This window comes from Nicotiana tomentosiformis, chromosome 2, assembly GCF_000390325.3.
Source record: "Nicotiana tomentosiformis chromosome 2, ASM39032v3, whole genome shotgun sequence".
Classification (NCBI taxonomy): Eukaryota; Viridiplantae; Streptophyta; class Magnoliopsida; order Solanales; family Solanaceae; genus Nicotiana; species Nicotiana tomentosiformis.
In genome coordinates, this window is record NC_090813.1 from 143490925 (window position 1) to 143509089 (window position 18165).

The following is an 18165-nucleotide window of genomic DNA, read 5'->3' on the forward strand; positions in this document are numbered from 1 at the left end:
AAGCCAATATACTGAGGCGGAGCTAAGATTTGAACTTTGTGGGTTCTGAAATTTAGAAGCATGATTTCAAGTGTTAATGACTGAGATCTAAATTTAATATGTGTACATGTATAATGAATTTATTTAATACACTGTTTGAGCAAAAGTTGATTTGGTGTTGGCAACAGACCTATCAAAAGCGTTATCAGTACAGGCATTAATGCCAACATAAACGATGCTATCTTCATAATAAAACCTCTTTCACAACATCAGAAATTTCTCCTGCAAGTTTACAAACCTTTAAAGAAAAGGCTATATATTATAGAGGAACTTAGGACTCCTTGCTTGTATGCCAGATTATTAGTAGAAAAGATGATCAAGGTGGTATCATAAGCTGAAGACGAAAAATAATAGATTCCCATTTTCATGAACAGATCCCTTGTAACGAAGACCATTCCGCTGGCTGCTACCAAATTGAGAGTACGACGAAGAGAAGTGACAGACGACAAAGCAAGAAAAGAGAACTTTGCATGACTCATGTTTTCCCTACCCTAAAGAAAAAAAGGAACACTCAATTAGATCAAGACTAACTTTGTCACAAATCTTGAACCGACGATATTACTTCGGAAAAGAGTCAAAGGAAACATTTTTATTTGCTTGTTATTGATAAATGATACAGCAAACCTTAAAAGGATGGATAGAAACTCCCACTTTAATTTACAACTAGGAAATGAGTTTTGTCCAAGTATGTCTTGTATCGAATTGGACAAATTTCAGACTGTTGTGGCTGAAGCATATCAATTTTGAGCTGCCTTCACTTTCTCGATCAAATCAGCAGCATCTTGGACAGTGGCAATGTTCTGAGCTCCCTCTTCTCCAATTGACACTTCAAATTTCTCTTCTAAAGCCATCATTATTTCGACCTATTCAATTTTAGAGTAACTTAACATTAGATTAGCGACATTGTACGTTAAGTAAAAGCAACTAACTTATGTAAAGTAAATCTACTGTCAATGTGGATATGTTGTAGTAGGGTAATCTACTTTATTCTCCATATTACTGATAATCCCACTCTTTATGTATAGCTCTTTTAATGATCTGATAATATAATAAAAATTCTTTTACACCGTCAGAATATAAAAGTGAAACTCTATATTAAACTTGTAGAACATACGTACAGTGTCAAGGGAATCAGCACCCAAATCAGCAAACTTAGTTTGAGGAGTCACTGTGCTCTCATCAATGGAAAGCTGCTTGGCAATTGTGCTTTGGACAATATCCAAAGTTTCAGGTTGAGCCTGTTGGAAATGATGCATGCGAAATACCATTTCTTTTAATTGTTTAGTGTTAGAGAAAACTGAAAAGCTAAAGAAATTCGTTTCGCAGAAAATAAACTCAGTGTCTTACAATTGAGCATGAAATTTGATTCTTGAAACCATGGGAGAATTTGGGTGATTTTGTTGCTGCTCCGGAGATTTGAATGCTTGGCACAAGTCTAAGCCCACTTACTTTTGAACCAAACTGCGAGGTTATTTAAAAATAAAAATAAAAAGGTACTGGCAATTCTTAGGAGTAATAGGATAAATAGGGGTCATCTTTGGTTCGACCGACCCGCTCGACCATAATAGATTATTTTGGGGAGGGATTTCTAAGCTATAAAAATTAAGGAAGAGTAGGTTTTGATATAATAATGGATTTAAAATTTAATCAGTGGGTGCGAAATACTACTACATCATTATTCTTTAGGGGGATAAGATTAGTAACTTGAAAAGTAATAGTAAAACTTCCATGCTATACCCTGTTAAAAAGCAACAATAATATTTTTCTTTACAATATCAGTATATATAATTAGTTAAATCCATTTTAAGTAAAAATGGATGAAAATAGAGAGCACAAAATTAGGTGGACTTACATTTTTGCCAAGGTTGAATTGCCTAACGTGGCATTGTGTTTTAGTAGAACTGTAAAGAAGGGTGGCAGAAGGACCTGCTGATGTAGAAACAAGGGAAGCCATGTGAAGAGATATTGGGTTAAAGGAAAAAAAAACTATAAAAGAGATTTAATTTCTATTATATTTGCTTGTGACCGAACTGCTTTAGTTTGTTCCAAATTTATATACTGAAAACGGAAAACTTGCATCATATATATACCTGTTTTGTACTGGGGTCTTTGGCACTACTTGAATTGGATGGCGATCTTAACAAAACTTTTAGCGTTTTTGCCAGTTAAAGTGGCGGTCCACACTATGCTTCTTGTTTTTGAGTGCTAGTAATCTCCAAAACAACATACCAGACCGGATTCTAATTTTTTTCGCTTGTGGGCATATAAGTGTTTACCCGTAAAAAAGTACAGTTAAATTTATAATGTGGTTTATAAATAAGCGAATCGATTTGACCCAAAAGTAATAACTAAATGAAAACAAAGATAAGATTATCAAATGAAATTAAAGGAGATAACAAGCATGACTAGGAACTTAACCTTTCTGATGACAAGATTGAATGCAATGTTCAAGTGCGCAAATTGAGAGTAATAAGACAATACATTATAGCTTTTTGTGTACTCGTGTGTACAATGGATGTTAATTTTTCTATTTATAACCCTATTAAGGGAGACAAGATCCTCAAATCAAGCTCCTCTTGAATGAGACTAAAATCGTCATTGATGGGTGCATAACAGTTGGCTGTAAATGCAGAGATTCTCTGTAACGGCCGCCAATTGAATGTTAACCGATGACAATGCTTTGAATCTTTGTTACCGGTTGCTCTGTCTTCGGTACTTTTCAGCACTGATTGCACGCTTGTACCCGGTACCAGCTATTTGCTGACTCACATCCACTTGTCTACAGTTCCACGTGTCATTCCGTCATTTGCCCAGCTGTCATTAACCAATTTTACCCCATACAGATAGTCTCCTTACTTTTCAGTGACACAACTTAGCATTATCGGGAAGTAGATAAGAATTCCTTTTCTTGGCGGGAAAGCTTCTAAATGGTCTTTGACATTTGAAAGGACGCATGTCTTCTCGCAATGAATGACCCGAACACGTGTTGCCCTGTGATTTAGCAAATATTTTTGCCAGTTTTCGAGGTAATCATGACCACGATTGTTGCCGTCTATAACTTCTCCACTACTCATCATTTCACTCTTTACTTTTACAACTCCTTCTTCTTCTTCCTTGAATCTCATTAGTGTTCTTCTACAGTATTCAACATTCTCAGCAAACAACTTTTTTCTTCATAAACATGTCTTCAAACACTGTTGTCCCTGGAAACCTTGGCCTTCTTTTTGGCGGAGGTCCAAAGAAGAACAAACCAAGGAGGTTGACGTCGAGTCTGAACCTCCAACTGTAAACACCATTATTCCACTTCATCTTAGCACGACATCTGACCTTCAAGAGCATAAACCACCTGGAAATTCTAAAAGTGACAGGTTCTGGCATATTCGCAGATACCCCTCTTCCATTCGTCCTTCTAGCATGACTATTGTGAAGGAGGAGTGTAACTGGGGTAATGTCGAAATCCTCACCCTAGATGTGATAGAACGAGTTACCTACGCCAGGTCAGGGTTCATGTACATACCCCTTCACTTTGGGTCCTTTCACCTTGGGAGTGGGTGAAGGAATTGACCCAATAATCTTGGAATTTTTCCACCGGCACCAAGTTTGATTGGCATAGGTAGTACCTCCATATGGCGTACGGTGGCCTGTCTCCGCCAATTATGTGCAGAAACTAGGAGACCCTAACTCTCGCGCATATGATGAGTTTTAACTCCCTCAAGATTTTTCGTGGGGGTGTACTAAATCTTAGCAAGTGTGTCATCACACCCTTCTTACCAGCGTTGATGACGACAACGACCATGGATGGATGTAACGATTTATTATTATTGCTACCAGAGACATCATCCCGGCCACATCGCCAACTTTTCCCGAATCATGGAACCTTTTCCGTAAGTCTTCGTGTATTTGTTTCTTTTCTTCGTGAAAAAACTTTCTTATTAGCTGACACTTTATTTCCTTCGTTCCAGCTACTCACTGGGAACCACCACAAGCTCTAGACCTAGACCGATGGGTACAGAAAATTATGGATATAACTACGCCAGAATCCCGACAGTGGAAAGAGATGGCTCCCAAGTATGGGTGGAAAGCCAAGAACCATGGTAAGCAAAAATTCTTCTTTATTTCAATTTTAACAACTTTGGAACAATTTGTTAACTGTCCTTTTGTTCCACATAGGACTTCCAAAGGGTTTCATCATGTGTCCCGACGTCGAGGCTCTCATGACCCCTAAGAGGCCGAACGGATATTGCAGAGTGCCCTTAGCCGGAGTAGGGCTCGCATATCTGCTCATGCCTCCAGTGAGGGCGCCTCCTCCCGGAGTCCCCAATCTAAAAATAAGAAACGGAAGAGGAAGCGTATCTCATCGACTGCGACTCAGAAGAAGAGAGTGAGAAGATCATCAACCAAGCCGGTCACGGTGGTCATTAATGATGAAGAATGGGCTAATGATGAAGACGTCCCTCTTCAAAGAAGAAAAAGGTCTTCATCGGCTCAACCGAGTGCTCAACTGGTAGAGCCTCAAAATCCATCGTCAGAGGAAGTTCAGGCACTCTGGGGGAAAATGAGTTTGGTTAAAAATGTTGATTCTTGCTTTTCGATCGCTGTCGATGTCTCTGATCTGAGGAGTTAGACCCCTGACCTTCCTCTGTCACTGACTACTGAGCAAGCCATAACTGTCACTCCTTCTACACCAGCTATTTCTTCTCCATCCGCACCAGCTTCTCCTTTTCCAGCAGTATCAATTGTTTCTGCTCCACCGGCATCATTCGAACAAGAAGGGAATGTCTCTCCCCCACGATCTCTCGATCACAGAAATTTGGGAAGTACTTATTTGGCACCACCTCAAGACCCCCACAAAAGAAGAAATATTGTTCTCTCGATTTCAAGTGGGTGCCATCTGCTTTCCAAGCCAGTAGAATTCGCCAACTATTTGAAGCCGTTGGCCTCTACAAAGGATTGGAAAAATATGGAATCCTTTTCTGGGGAGTGCTTAATAATAACAACATGCATTGCTCGACGCAAATAACAATCTCACTTCCTTCTATCTTCTTTCACTTTATATTTGAAGTAATAATTTTGGTTCTATCCCCTTTTTAGGCTAACCTTCTTGCCTCCGAGGGTTGACCAGTTCTGAAAAGACATTGATTCCGGTTCTAACAGTTCCCGATATTCGTAACACTTTTAGTGTCTTGTCATGTATTATCCCCCCAGTGTTCGGATACTAAGCATGAGGATTCGAACACTAGAGGTTTTGCATTCGCCGATGACACTCCTTTCATAGCGAGCCTTTTCGTTGCTTCCTCGTTAATAGAAACAGCTTGTGAATGGGTAAACAATCTGTTATCGGAGGCCGATGAGAGTCTTGGGAGACGAGTTATGCTGTCGGGCCAAAGATTATTTAACCATCCACGAGTTGATTGCCATACGGGTTGATCCACATAGAGTTTTTGGTTGTTTGATTCACCAGCTTACCGATGACCCTTCTTTTGTAGTATGCTTTACATTACTGCCTCATTAAAAACCTTGCCGAAAATACCCAATTGGAACAAAAACTGGTCGAAGAAAAAATATTGCAGCACATACTTTCAGTACCAGCAAGGATCTATAACAATAATACCTTTTGAGGTGAGTCTCGTTCCAATTACTTGGCAATTTAACTCCATCTTGATTTTTCAATTTGTATGAGCCTTTACCGGTTATAGCTGAAACCCGGTAAGGTCATTCCTATGTCGATCTCAGCTTCCTGCATTGAATTCTCGGGTGCTTTGAATGACTTTCCTTAGAACCAAATCCCCTACTTTGAAATATCTGAGATTTGGTTGTAATATCTTTCCATCCTTTGTTTTTGTGTCACCATCCTCACACATGCCAGATCTCGGTGTTCTACAAGAAAATCTAGCTTGGCTAGCAACTCTTCATTGTTTGCCTCTTTATTTTATCAGGAAAACCTTAGGGTCAGTTCCGCCACTTATACTGATATCAAAGCTTCCGAATCGTACACGAGAAAAAAGTGTGTCTCTCCCGTGCTTGGATTTGCTTTGGTCCGATAAGCCTATAAAACATGCGGTAGCTCATCTATCCACTTGCCCTTAGCATCTTCTAACTTCTTCTTAAGGTTTTGGATAATTACCTTGTTGGTTTATTCCACCTTTCCATTAGCACTCGTGTGGTATGGAGAAGACATAATTCATTTGATCTTTAATCCTTCCAAAAACTTTGTGACTTTAGAACCCACGAACTGTGGCCCGTTGTCACAAGCAATCTCCTTTGGTATTCCAAATCGGCAGATTATGTGGTCCTATATGAAATCAACCACTTCACGTTCTTCGATCTTTTGGTAAGGACCTACCTTCAATCTATTTAGTAAAATAATCAGTTAAAACCAAAAGAAATCTTACCTTCTCGGGCCCTTGTGGTAAGGGACCGACTATGTCTATCCCCTATTTCATGAACGGCCACGGTGATGCTACCGAATGCAGAAGTTCCGCTGGTTGGTGAACTAACTGTGCATGGCATTGACACTTGTTGCATTTTTGTACGAATGTCTTTGCGTCATGTTCCATCCGGGGCAAATAGTAGCCGACCCTGACCAACTTGAGAACCAACGAGTTTGCACCAGAATGGTTTCCGCAAACCCCTTCATGGACCTCCTTCATCACGTAGTCAGCCTCCGAGGCCCCTAGACATCGAGCCAATGGTCCTTGGAATGACCTTCTGTATAACTGTCCATCAACAAGATAGTAATGAGCCGTTTTGGTCCATAGTACCCGAGACGCTTTTGGGTCCTCAGGTAATTTACCATGTCTGAGATATTCAATGAACTCGTTCCTCCAGTCCCAAATTAAGTTGGTTGAATTAATTTAACAGTATCCATCCACATCCAATATCGAATGCAGCAACTGGACGATCACACGGGAATCAGATTCTTTCATCTCTATGGACGAACCCAAATTAGCCAATGCATCTGCCTCCACATTTTCCTCCCTCGAAATGTGGATGACTGAGTGTAAGTAATGCTTGAACTTTGTTCAAGTACTGTTGCATGCGCTCCTCCTTTGTGTTAAAAATTCCATACACTTGGTTTACCACCAGATGGGAGTCGCACTTTATCTCGATGACCTCGGAACCCAGTCCCCGAGCTAATTCAAGTCTTGCAACCAAAGCCTCGTACTCAGATTCATTGTTAGTTAACAGTATAGTTCTAATGGCCTGTCTTAGGATTTCCCCTGAGGGAGTGACTAGAACTACCCTGAGACCGGACCATTTTACATTGGAGGCTCCATCAGTAAACAAGGTCCAAACTACCGATACTATTCCCGATACCAGCATTGCTTCTTTAGCAGCCAAAGGAATTAATCCCGGACTGAAATCGGTCACGAAGTCGGCCAATACTTGAGACTTGATTGCAGTCCTGGGCTTGTATTTTATGAAAAAATTACTAACTTCGACTGCCCATTTAGCCAATCGACCCGACAACTCGGGCTTGTGAAGGACATTCCTTAAGAGAAAGGTTGTCATAACGACAGTTGGATGATATTGAAAATAAGGCCTAAGCTTTAGAGAGGAAACTACGAGAGCTAAGACTAGTTTTTTGAGCTGCGGATATCGTGTCTCCGCTCCTGATAATATTTTACTAATGTGATAAATAGGAAATTGCGTACCTTCTTCTTCTCGAACCAAGACGGAGCTTACCGCTACTTCCGAGACCGCTAGGTAAATTAGCAGTTGCTCACCTTCCCCGATATTTACAACAACGGAGGGATGGAAAAGTGCCTTTTTAGGTCCTTCAGTGCATGTTGGCATTTCGGAGTCCACACGAAGTCTTTCTTCTTTTTCAAAAGTGAAAAGAAGTGGTGGCACTTCTCTGAGGACTCGATATGAACCTTCTTAGAGCCACCAACCTACCGGTCAATCTTTATACCTCTTTCACACTTGTTAGATGGTCCGGGATATCCTCGTTGGCTTTGATTTTGTCGGGGTTCACTTTGATCCCTCTTTATGAGACCAGAAACCCCAAGAATTTACCGGAGCCAACTCTGAAGGCACACTTCTCCGGGTTGAGATGTTGTACTTTCTCAGAATGTTAAATGTCTCTTGGAGGTGTTCCAGATGATCACCTATGTTAAGAGACTTAACTAACATGTCGTCAATATAGACTTCCATTGTCTTACCTATATGGTTTTTGAACATCTTATTAACGAGCCTCTAATAAGTGGCTCCGGCATTTTAAAGCCCAAAAGGCATTACATTATAGCAATATATGCCAAAGTTTGTGATGAAAGAGGTATTCTCTTGATCTTCTGGGTTTATCCTAATTTGATTATACCCAAAATAAGCATCAAGAAAACTCATTAGCTCGTGCACAACCATATCATCAATCATTTGATCGATGTTTGGCAACGGGAATGAGTCTTTGGGGCATGCCTTATTTAAATCCTTATAGTCTACACACATCCTAAATTTGTAATTCGTTTTAGGTACTACTACTATGTTAGCTAGCCACTCCGGGTATTTTACCACTCGAATCGAAGCGATGTTAAGTAATCGGGTTACATCTTCCTTAACAAACTTGTTTCTGGCCTCTACTATCATGCGTTTCTTTTGCCTTACTGGTGAGAAGTTTGGATCTAGACTCAGTTTATAGACCACTACCTCCAATGGAATAACTGTCATATCTGAATGCGACCATGCAAAGCAGTCAACATTAGCTTTAAGAAAATCTATAAGTTTTAACTTGAGTTCGGGACTCAACCTCGCTCCTAAGTGAAATTTCCTTTCCAAAAATTCTTCAAACAAAGCCACTTGTTCGAGCTCTTCTACGGTTGATTTGGTTGCATCCGTCTTCTCCGGTACCTGAAAAGATCTCGGTACCTAATATAAATCCGATGACTCCTCATTCTTATCATCTTCGATTGGGATGGGAGAAGGCACCGGTTCCTGTAATTGCTATTTGCTGGTTTCTCTATCCTTGCTGCTGGAAATGGTTACAACATTAATCTCCATTGCCACCAGTTGGTCTCCTCGTATCTGTTTGATCCCTTCTGGTGTTGAAAACTTCAACAGTGATAGGTCGAGGGCACAACCTTCATCTCGTGTATCCACGGCCTTCCGAGGATCACATTATAGCCCATGTCACCATCTACCACTTCGAACATGGTGGTATTTGTTACTCTTTCGGCATGTGTGGGTAGCAAAATTTCTCCTCGGGTAGTCATACTTGTTATGTTGGAGCCAGTCAGAAGTTTTGTCACCTAGTGATGTTCCCGGTTAACTTTGCTTGCTCCAAAACTCTCGATTGTATGATGTTGGCCGAACTCCCTGGATCAACCAAAACATGCTTAATTTTGATATCTAAAACATTAAATGAAATTACCAGTGCGTCATTGTGAGGTAGAAGAAGTCCATCAGCATCTTCTTCTGTGAAGGTGATTTCATCTTTCGAGACTTCCCGGATCCTCTTTCCATAAGTCACTAATATCTTCATCTTCTTTATTGCTGAAAATGTCACCCCATTGACTTCGTCCCCTCCGAAGATCATGTTGATTGTCATCCGAGGTGACCCTGCTTTCGGATTCGATGGCGTCGTATTGTCCCAGTTTCTATCATAGTTGTTCTTGGCGCTGTCGCTTTTCTTCAACAATGTCGCTACCTCTTCATGAAGATATCGGCAGCCCCTAGTCCTATGGCCGTGAGTCCCATGGAATTCACACCACAGATTGGGATCCCTTTGGCTGGGATCCGATCGGATCAGTTTTGGGAATCGAGCTTCTTTAATATTCCTCATTGCCGACACCAACTCTACTAGGCTAATATTAAAGTTGTAATCTGATAACCTAGGATATGTGGGATCTCAGGACCTTGGCACCTCTTTCTTGCAACGATCTGTTATTTCGGCCATGATCCATCCTTCTATCGAAAGCTAGCCTATCTGATGACTTGAATCCTTTACTAATATTCCCATTGGTCCTCTCGTAAGGTAGAAATGACCTTTGGAGGCCTCTGATATGCATCAAAGTCAGTTTTAAACTTATCTTGATTCCTATCACGACTCCGTCCCTTGAAGGACACCGAAGAGCCAAATTGATCATCTTCTATCCTTATCTTCGACTCGTAGCGATTGTGAACATCCGCCCATGTAGCCTGAAACTCGAGAGAGCAAGCTCTCCTTTAATTTCTGGGAGGCATCAGAACTCAACAGATTGAGGCCATTTATGAATGCCTCCGCTTCCCACTCGTCCGGAACCGCTGGTAACAACATTCATTCTTTTTGGAACCGGATCACGAATTCATGCAGCAACTCGGATTTTCCTTGCAAAATTCTGAATATATCCGCCTTTCTAGCCTGGACATTTCTTGCTTCAGCATGAACTTTGATTTGCGGGAACGCTGGGAGGAACACGAGCACTTTCATTAGCGTTAATGGAAGCACCCGATAACTCCTGCTTCAATTCCATAATCACATGATTTTACCTTAAAAGGTGATCCATAATTTCCTTTTGTTGTTCTCTCAAGATTTTGTCCGTTTCGACAACATGCTCATCCTCTGGATCATCAGGAGTCGGGTCGTGCACATGCCGAGGATATTGTCCTTCGCAAACCGAGGTTGCTTCATCCCCTTCGTTGAGAGTTTTGCTGGTTGAATCATCATGCTGGAACACATCTTCTCGTTCATCGTGTGCTCCAACATTGTACACGTTGTTGACATCATTAGCTGCCACATCAGATTTTTACTAAAGAAAAAGTCAAAACTTGTTAGTAACAAATGAATGGATCAAAGCAATTACACAGTTGTCTATGCCCTCGGTGGACACCAAACAGTTTACTAGTAAAACGTTACAGTTAAATTTATAGCATGATTTATAGACAAGGGAATCGATTTGACCCAAAAACGATAAGTAAATGAGAACAAAGATAAGATTATGTCATGGCCTAAAATTCCACCATATACATCGTGATGGCACCTAGTCTCTAAGACTAGGTAAGCCGATTATGTACAACAGTTAAACCAGTTAAGCATGATATTTTAAAATAGAGTTTAATATAAATACTGAAATAAAGGTGATACAAGCCTATGCGAAAAAATCCATAACAATCCTCCCAAGACTAGGTAATACAGAGTCACAAACTCTACCTGAATACATAGAAATATCTCAAAAATAAAATACAATACTGCTCGGATAACGAATTAACAGTATAATCAGAAGGAAAAGGACTCCAAGGGACTGCGGCGACCAAACAGCTCTATCTTGAATCCTCGCGATCAAGAAGCTAACTCTGCCTGAGTCCGATATCTCCATTACCTGGTTCTGCACAAAAATGTACAAAAGTGTAGTATGAGTACACCACGGTCGGTACCCAGTAAGTATCAAGACTAACCTCGGTGGAATAGTGACGAGGAATGAGCTAAGACACCTACTAGCCATAAAACCTATGCAGTATATAAGTATAAAGCTAATAATGAAAACAAGAATTAGAAATTGGCAACAAGGAATAACATGTAATATAAACAGCAAATAATCTGAACATCGTTAAAATACCAGTGAAACCAATTAAGGAAAACAAATGGCAACTGAATAATCAAATTGTTCTAACACAAGTTTCACCACAACTTTTCTCCGAGATACCTCATCCTATAACACAAGTCACGAGTCTCACTTCAAAATCCATATACTCATGGCACCTTGTGCCCACCTTATTAATCACAACCACACGGACAACTCACGTGCCAATATTTCAATCCGCCCGGCATGGTCACAAGCTCACAATCACAATCCGCCCGGCGTGATCACATGCTTAATACCACAATAGAAGCAGGTAATACAAGAATAAATGTGCATGATCAATGAATATCAAGTTTCATTCTCCTGAACCGGTATAAACAACATGCTACGGTATATGCTTGTGCGAGTGTACTATTATAGTCCAAGCCAACAAGTAATATAAAATACTTCAAGTAGCTCATTGGAAACAACACAACAAGTCACGTAAGGTGCATGACATACACAAGGAAAAATCACACCATCACACGAATAACATCAACATTATGCCCCCAGGCCATCACATATCATCTCTGACATAGCCATCCTTATGTCTCCGCATTGACAATATCATAATAGCTACCCTTATCGCTTCGCCAAGACAATACATCACAATAGCCACCCGTATCACTCTGTATAATAGCCTCCCGTATCACTCCGCCCAGACATTAACACAATAGCCACCCATATCACTCCGTCCAGACATATATCAATAGCCACCCGTATCACTCCGCACAATCAACAACAATGAGATGCCACCCTTACACTTCACATAACAATAATTAATCCACACAACCAATCGACATGTGTTAACATCACAACAACATGACTTATTAACTCGCACCACAAGTGCCCATAGGCCACAACATCTTCACAACAACAATACCAATATCACCACAATACATAACGGCTCAAACACGATGTGTGCAAAAAATCTCAATAACAACAAAACTATAACGGGGAAAATAAATCAACAATGAACAATACCCCATTAAACAACAACTTCAACTAAAATGGGTTAATGACTTTCGGTAACTTGAACTACAATTAATTTCTTAAGAATAAACTCAATAATGAAGGTATTTCCATAAAATGACATCTTCGAATTCTAGTGTATGACATGAGCTAACAATACAAGAGATGGCATGGATTAGCAACTACGTCCAAATGCATGACAATAACTTGACAACGAAGAGATATCATGTAATAGCAACTTTACATAAGAGTAATTCAATAATGAAAGAGGTAACATGAGAATAACAAGGTAACAATTTAAAGTAAAGCATATAAGAGTAAACTTGACAAAAAAAGAAGAACATGTGCTAGCAACTTCAAATAAAACATATAAGAATAAACTTGCAGTGGAATATAGAACATGAAATGACAAATTCAACTAAAAGCATATAAGAAGACTAAGAGTCTAATCCGGTCAATTTCCACATATAAGACCGTGTACACACTCATCACCTCATGTACACGTCTTCCACATAATCCAAATAGTACAATTAAGCTCAATCCTACCGAATAGTTCCTCCACACAAAGTTAGGACCTTTTCATGGCTCATATCTTGAGCCTTCACCTTCTTCGAAATTCTCTAAACTTCAACAACATTATACTTACCTCAAAGAAGCTAAATCAATACTCTAAAAGGACCTTCCTATGTGAAACAACCTTCGGACAACTCGAATCTAGCCAAAATAACTTATTATCATAAATAAAAGCCATAGGAAACAATTCTGGATAATAAAGCTTCGATCTTTAATGAAAACCAAAAAGTCAACCCCAGGCTTGCACCTTGGAACCCGATAAAACTTACAAAATCCAAACATCCATTTCGATACGAGTCCAACCGTACCAAAATTATCCAATTCCGACATCAAATCGGCCTTCAAATCATCATCAGCTGCCATCAAAATATAGTACTTTTATATTCTGCCCAGGTAACATACATCGCGATCGCGAAAACTCCTACGCGATCACGAAGAACAAAAATATCAGCTGCCAAAAACGTGCTACGTGAACGTGGAATATCATACGTGAACGCGAAGACTTGCCTCACTGTGCCTACGTGGACGTGACCTCGATCACGCGAACGCGAAGCCTAAAATGCCTGGTACCTAAACGGTCTCTCCCACTACACGAACATGAAGATCCTTTCGCGATCGCGAAGAACAAATATTCGCGAACGCGAAGAACAAATATTGCCTACCATCAAATTACCTTACGTGATCGTGATACTCGACTCGCGATCGTAAATAAGAAGGCACCAGGTATCAGATCAGTAATCCAAAGTAGGAGGAAATGGCCCGTAGCCTATCCAAAACACACCCAAGGCCCCCGAGACCCCGTCTGAATATACCAACAAGTTCCATAACATAACACAGACCTGCTCGAGGCCTCAAATCACATCAAACACCATCAAAAATATGAATCACACCTTAATTCAAGCCTAATGAACTAATGAACTTCCAACTTCTAAGACTAATGTCGAAACATATCAATCCAACCCGGAATGACCTCAAATTCTGTATGCAAGTCCCAAATGACGCAAGGAGCTATACAAACTCTCGGAATCATAATCTGAACCCGATATCAACAAAGTAAACTCCCGGTCAAACCTTTCAACCTTCCAAACCTTTAACTTTGCAACTTTTACCAAAATACATCAAATCAGCCTACGGACCTCCAAATCCAAATTCGGATATACGCCTAAGTTTAAAATCACCATACGAAGCTATTGGAATCATCAAAATACTATTCTAGAGTCATCTACACAAAAGTCAAACTCCGATCAACTCTTACCACTTAAGCTTCTAAAACATGAATCATTCTTCCAAATTAATTCCGAAACGCACGAAAACCGCAACCGGCCATACACGCAAGTCCTTATACATAATACGAAGCTTCTCAAGACCTTAAACCATCGAACGGAATGCTAAAGCTCAAAACAATCGGTCGGGTCATTACATTCTCCCCCTCTTAAACAAGTTCGTCCTTGAACGTGCCAAGAACCATTTCGAAGCCATGAAATCACTGAATGAAGTTACCATATATATACTCGCGGTTGATCCCACGTCACCCCAGTCCACATAAGCCCGACAACACCATCTCAACTGAAAACTGTTCCTTCCACCCATGCCGATAAGCCTTAGAACTAAAATTTTCAATATTCGATCATCCCCCAAAGACTGGATTCCAATATAAACACATGGTATCAACCTCACCTAGCTTCAACAGCACAAGCATAGACCCATAAGGTATAACCACATAATGTAACACATCATCCACATACCCATAGCAACAACACACCGCAATAACTATCTATTACCAAATCTAGTACCGATAAACAACCTCATATCAGCTAGAACCATGTCCCCAAACCTTCCCAATACTTCTAATGATATAGGAAACATGAAGATCTCATAACCACTCACCCAATCAACAAGTCACACCCAACGCCACCTGGGCACATACCTCTCAATCTAAACTCACAAACACAACTCGATTATGGAAAGAGAAACTCATGAGAGAACTATCAAACAAATCCAACAGGCAAAACTCCCCATTGGTATCCTACTATGAATCTAATCTTCAAGGGAGAAACAAAACATATGAACTAATCACAAAGATCTCATACTAATATAACTCCACCACGACACGTAACCCAGTCCAAACATATCAATCTATATGAAAACACGAGGATCCCATCCTCAGCTCTAAATCACAAGTAGAATAGACATCATACCAACTGAAAACCCTTCACTAACTCAATTTTGCAAAACAAAATGACAACACATAACAGACTTCCCATACCAGTAAAGAACCTAAATCACAAGTCGTAGAGAAACCATCCAGTAATCACATCAAAACCTACTGTATTAAGTATCAAAAAGTTCATCCTAATCATATAACTCTCAATAGTGAGCAGACCAAAATGATAGACATAGGCTACCACTATAGAATTTCTCAACAGGGGTAAACACATAAGCAGAGTACAACAATCACGAAATACATCCATATATGAAGCAAGATAGGAGTAATCACACCGATAAATGGGACCAAATCAAAATAAGACTGATACTCCTCTATGAAAAATCAAAATCATACCTGTAATGATACTATCTAGTACAGCGGCCTCAGCCTTACCTTGGAAATCATATCAACGGGTCGGGCCTCCCCCTCTAGGATTCTCTCTACCCGCGTGTCCTCCACCTCTAGCAGGCTGTGCAGGTGGAGTAGCAACTGGAATGGAGCCCATAGCCTGAGTGCCCTGACGAAATCCACCTCTCCCGAATCTGGGATAATCTCTCATGGTGTGTCTAGTATCGCCACACTCATAATAACCTATCTACGAGCATGGATGCTGGTACTGAGTCTGTGCGGGATGACCGGGGTAACTATTGTAGGAACCCCATGCAGGTGGTGCACTAAAAGACAACTGCCCCATATGTACCGTGAGATCCCTGGCGTAGCTTAAAGTGCGGACTGGACTGGCCGACTGCTTGAGCCTCCGCCATGATGAGTCGTAGTTGAAGAGTAGAATCCAATGGATCCTACAGAACCTTGAGACCTCTTGGCCTCTTTATTATCCCTCTTCTCACCCTGAATACGCTCTAACCTCTTGGCAATCTCCATAACCTACTGAAATGGAGTATCAGTCTCCAACTCCCAAGCCATGCTGAATCTATGTAATAACCCATCCAGTCGTTTTGAGCATTTACATTATATTTAACTATTTGAAGTCTTTAGTAGCTTCATATGATATATTATAACTTGTGTGTGAATTATCGATTTTGATTTTCAGGTGTTTCGGAATTGATCTGGAAGAATGATTCTCAACTAGAAAGCTTTAAGTTGGAAGAGTTGATCAAGTTTGACTTTTGTGTATTTAACCCTGGATCGGAGTTTTGATTATTCCGTTAGGTTTGGATGGTGATTTTGGACTTGGACGTATGTCCGGATTTGCATTTGGATGTTTCTAGAAGGTTTCGGCATAAATTGGCAAAAGTTGACAATTTGAATGTTTGGAATGTTCATATGTTTGATCGGGAGTTGAATTTGATGATATCGAGTTCGGATTGTGGTTCCGTGAATTGGAATAGCTTTGTTATGTCATTTGGGACTTGTGTGCAAAATTGAGGTCATTCTGAGTTGATTTGATATGGTTCGGCATAAGTTTTGTAAGTTGAAAGTTCAAAAGTTTATTAAGTTGATTTGAGGTGGGATTCATGGATTTGATGTTGTTATACGTTATTTAAGGCCTCGATTAGGTTCGTGTTGTGTTTTGGGTCCCAAGGGGCTCGGGTGAGTTTCGGACGTGTTTCAGACTACTTTGGGCTATGTTGATATTGTTGGTTTTCTACTATTACATGTTGCTTCTGGTGTTAATCGCGAAGTTCGAGCCGCGATTGAGAAGTGTATTTTGGCCACTGGTGGTTTGTTCATCGTGGACGCGACATATAGTACACGTTCGCAGAGGTTTGGTCTGGTTATTGTTCACATTTGCATATAGTGCAGCGCATTCGCATAGAGCTGAGCTGAGAGTTGGGAGCTGGTGATTTCTCTATCGCGTTCGCGTGGGGTTGTCCGCGTTCTGTTACATCTCGCATTTTCGTACGTTAAAGTTTCGTCTTCAGTTAATTGACGTAGACTCGGGGGTGTGATTTTCTTGAGGTTATAAGCATTTATGCTATTTATAACAAGCAATAAGTAAGTGCCGTGAAAGATAAAGGGTAAACGAATCAAAGAAAATGAGTTTCGTTGAAGGTTGTTGATTTGGGATAAAATACGGTATGAGCCATAATACCTGGTATTTATGGACTAGTGCCATACAAGGTACTACATGACCATAATAGTAAGGTATACAAGGTATGTTAAAAGTGAATAGTATTTTAAGTAAGTTGAGATAATTTTTAATTATGTGAGTAATTGGTTAATTATTGGGTAACGAGATATTATCTAATTAACTAATGAATTGTGGGATAAAGATTAAACCCCCCCCCCCCACCCCCACGTGGAAGCAAGCCACCACCAAAATATATGACTCTTAGTCATTATGGGTTATGTGGCAAAAATCAATGATTAAAGGGTGTGGTTAATCCACCACATGGAGTGGGCCCCACACCAATTCAAACATAAGTCCTTTTTACTTCAAAGAAAGATACATATCTTTCAACAATTCAAAAATAGCAAAGACTCTAAGTATGGTGCGATCTGAAACAACGTGATCTTCAACAAGTAAGGTACAGATCTTCAATGATTCAAACAAAGATTTCATAGCATCTTAAGCAATGTGAGATTTTGTAATTTTAAGGGAGTACAGTGCAATCCTTCTCAAGAATATCATACGAATTTTCTCCTACTCCAGGTATGTGAAGGCTAAGTCTTTCCTTCATTTTGGCATGATCTCGTAATTACATGTGTTTGATAACGAGGCATAAAGAGAAGTTCATACTCCCGGATTTATATACATTATCCCAGTCTCATAAATTACAGTATTCTCCTTATCGGGACTTCATATTTAATTGAGTATTATCTTCTTCCAGTCAAGAGAGCAGAGAGCCTATATATACAGTATTACAGTATTTTCATCAC

The 18165-nt window shown here is 40.2% G+C and overlaps 1 protein-coding gene across 2 annotated transcripts; it reads right to left on the reverse strand.

Annotated features, from left to right (window-relative positions):
- Nucleotides 1–64: 64 nt before the first annotated feature.
- Nucleotides 65–2072, reverse strand: LOC104119581 (acyl carrier protein 1, chloroplastic-like). 2 transcript variants are annotated; one of them, XR_011414297.1, is made up of 5 exons: nt 1892–2072; nt 1387–1500; nt 1158–1277; nt 664–902; nt 65–530 (listed from the first exon to the last, which is right to left on the reverse strand). XR_011414297.1 is itself a non-coding variant. In XM_009631130.4 (4 exons), the coding sequence occupies exons 1-4, from the start codon at nt 1991–1993 to the stop codon at nt 777–779; spliced, it is 462 nt and encodes a 153-aa protein (XP_009629425.1). In that variant the 5' UTR covers nt 1994–2072; the 3' UTR covers nt 598–776. The 2 variants fall into 2 exon arrangements, 1 of the variants encoding a protein (XP_009629425.1); XM_009631130.4 differs by lacking the exon at nt 65–530 and having other exon boundaries at nt 598–902.
- Between the last annotated feature and the right edge of the window lie 16093 nt (nt 2073–18165).

Excerpts from the sequence above, each read along its gene's own strand:
- LOC104119581 (XM_009631130.4), bottom strand. The coding sequence starts at position 1,993 with ATGGCTTCCCTTGTTTCTACATCAGCAGGTCCTTCTGCCACCCTTCTT. Across the intron at positions 1,501-1,891 it reads AATTCAACCTTGGCAAAAAT|TTTGGTTCAAAAGTAAGTGG; the intron begins GTAAGTCCACCT and ends ATAACCTCGCAG. Across the intron at positions 903-1,157 it reads GTGCTGATTCCCTTGACACT|GTCGAAATAATGATGGCTTT; the intron begins GTACGTATGTTC and ends AAAATTGAATAG.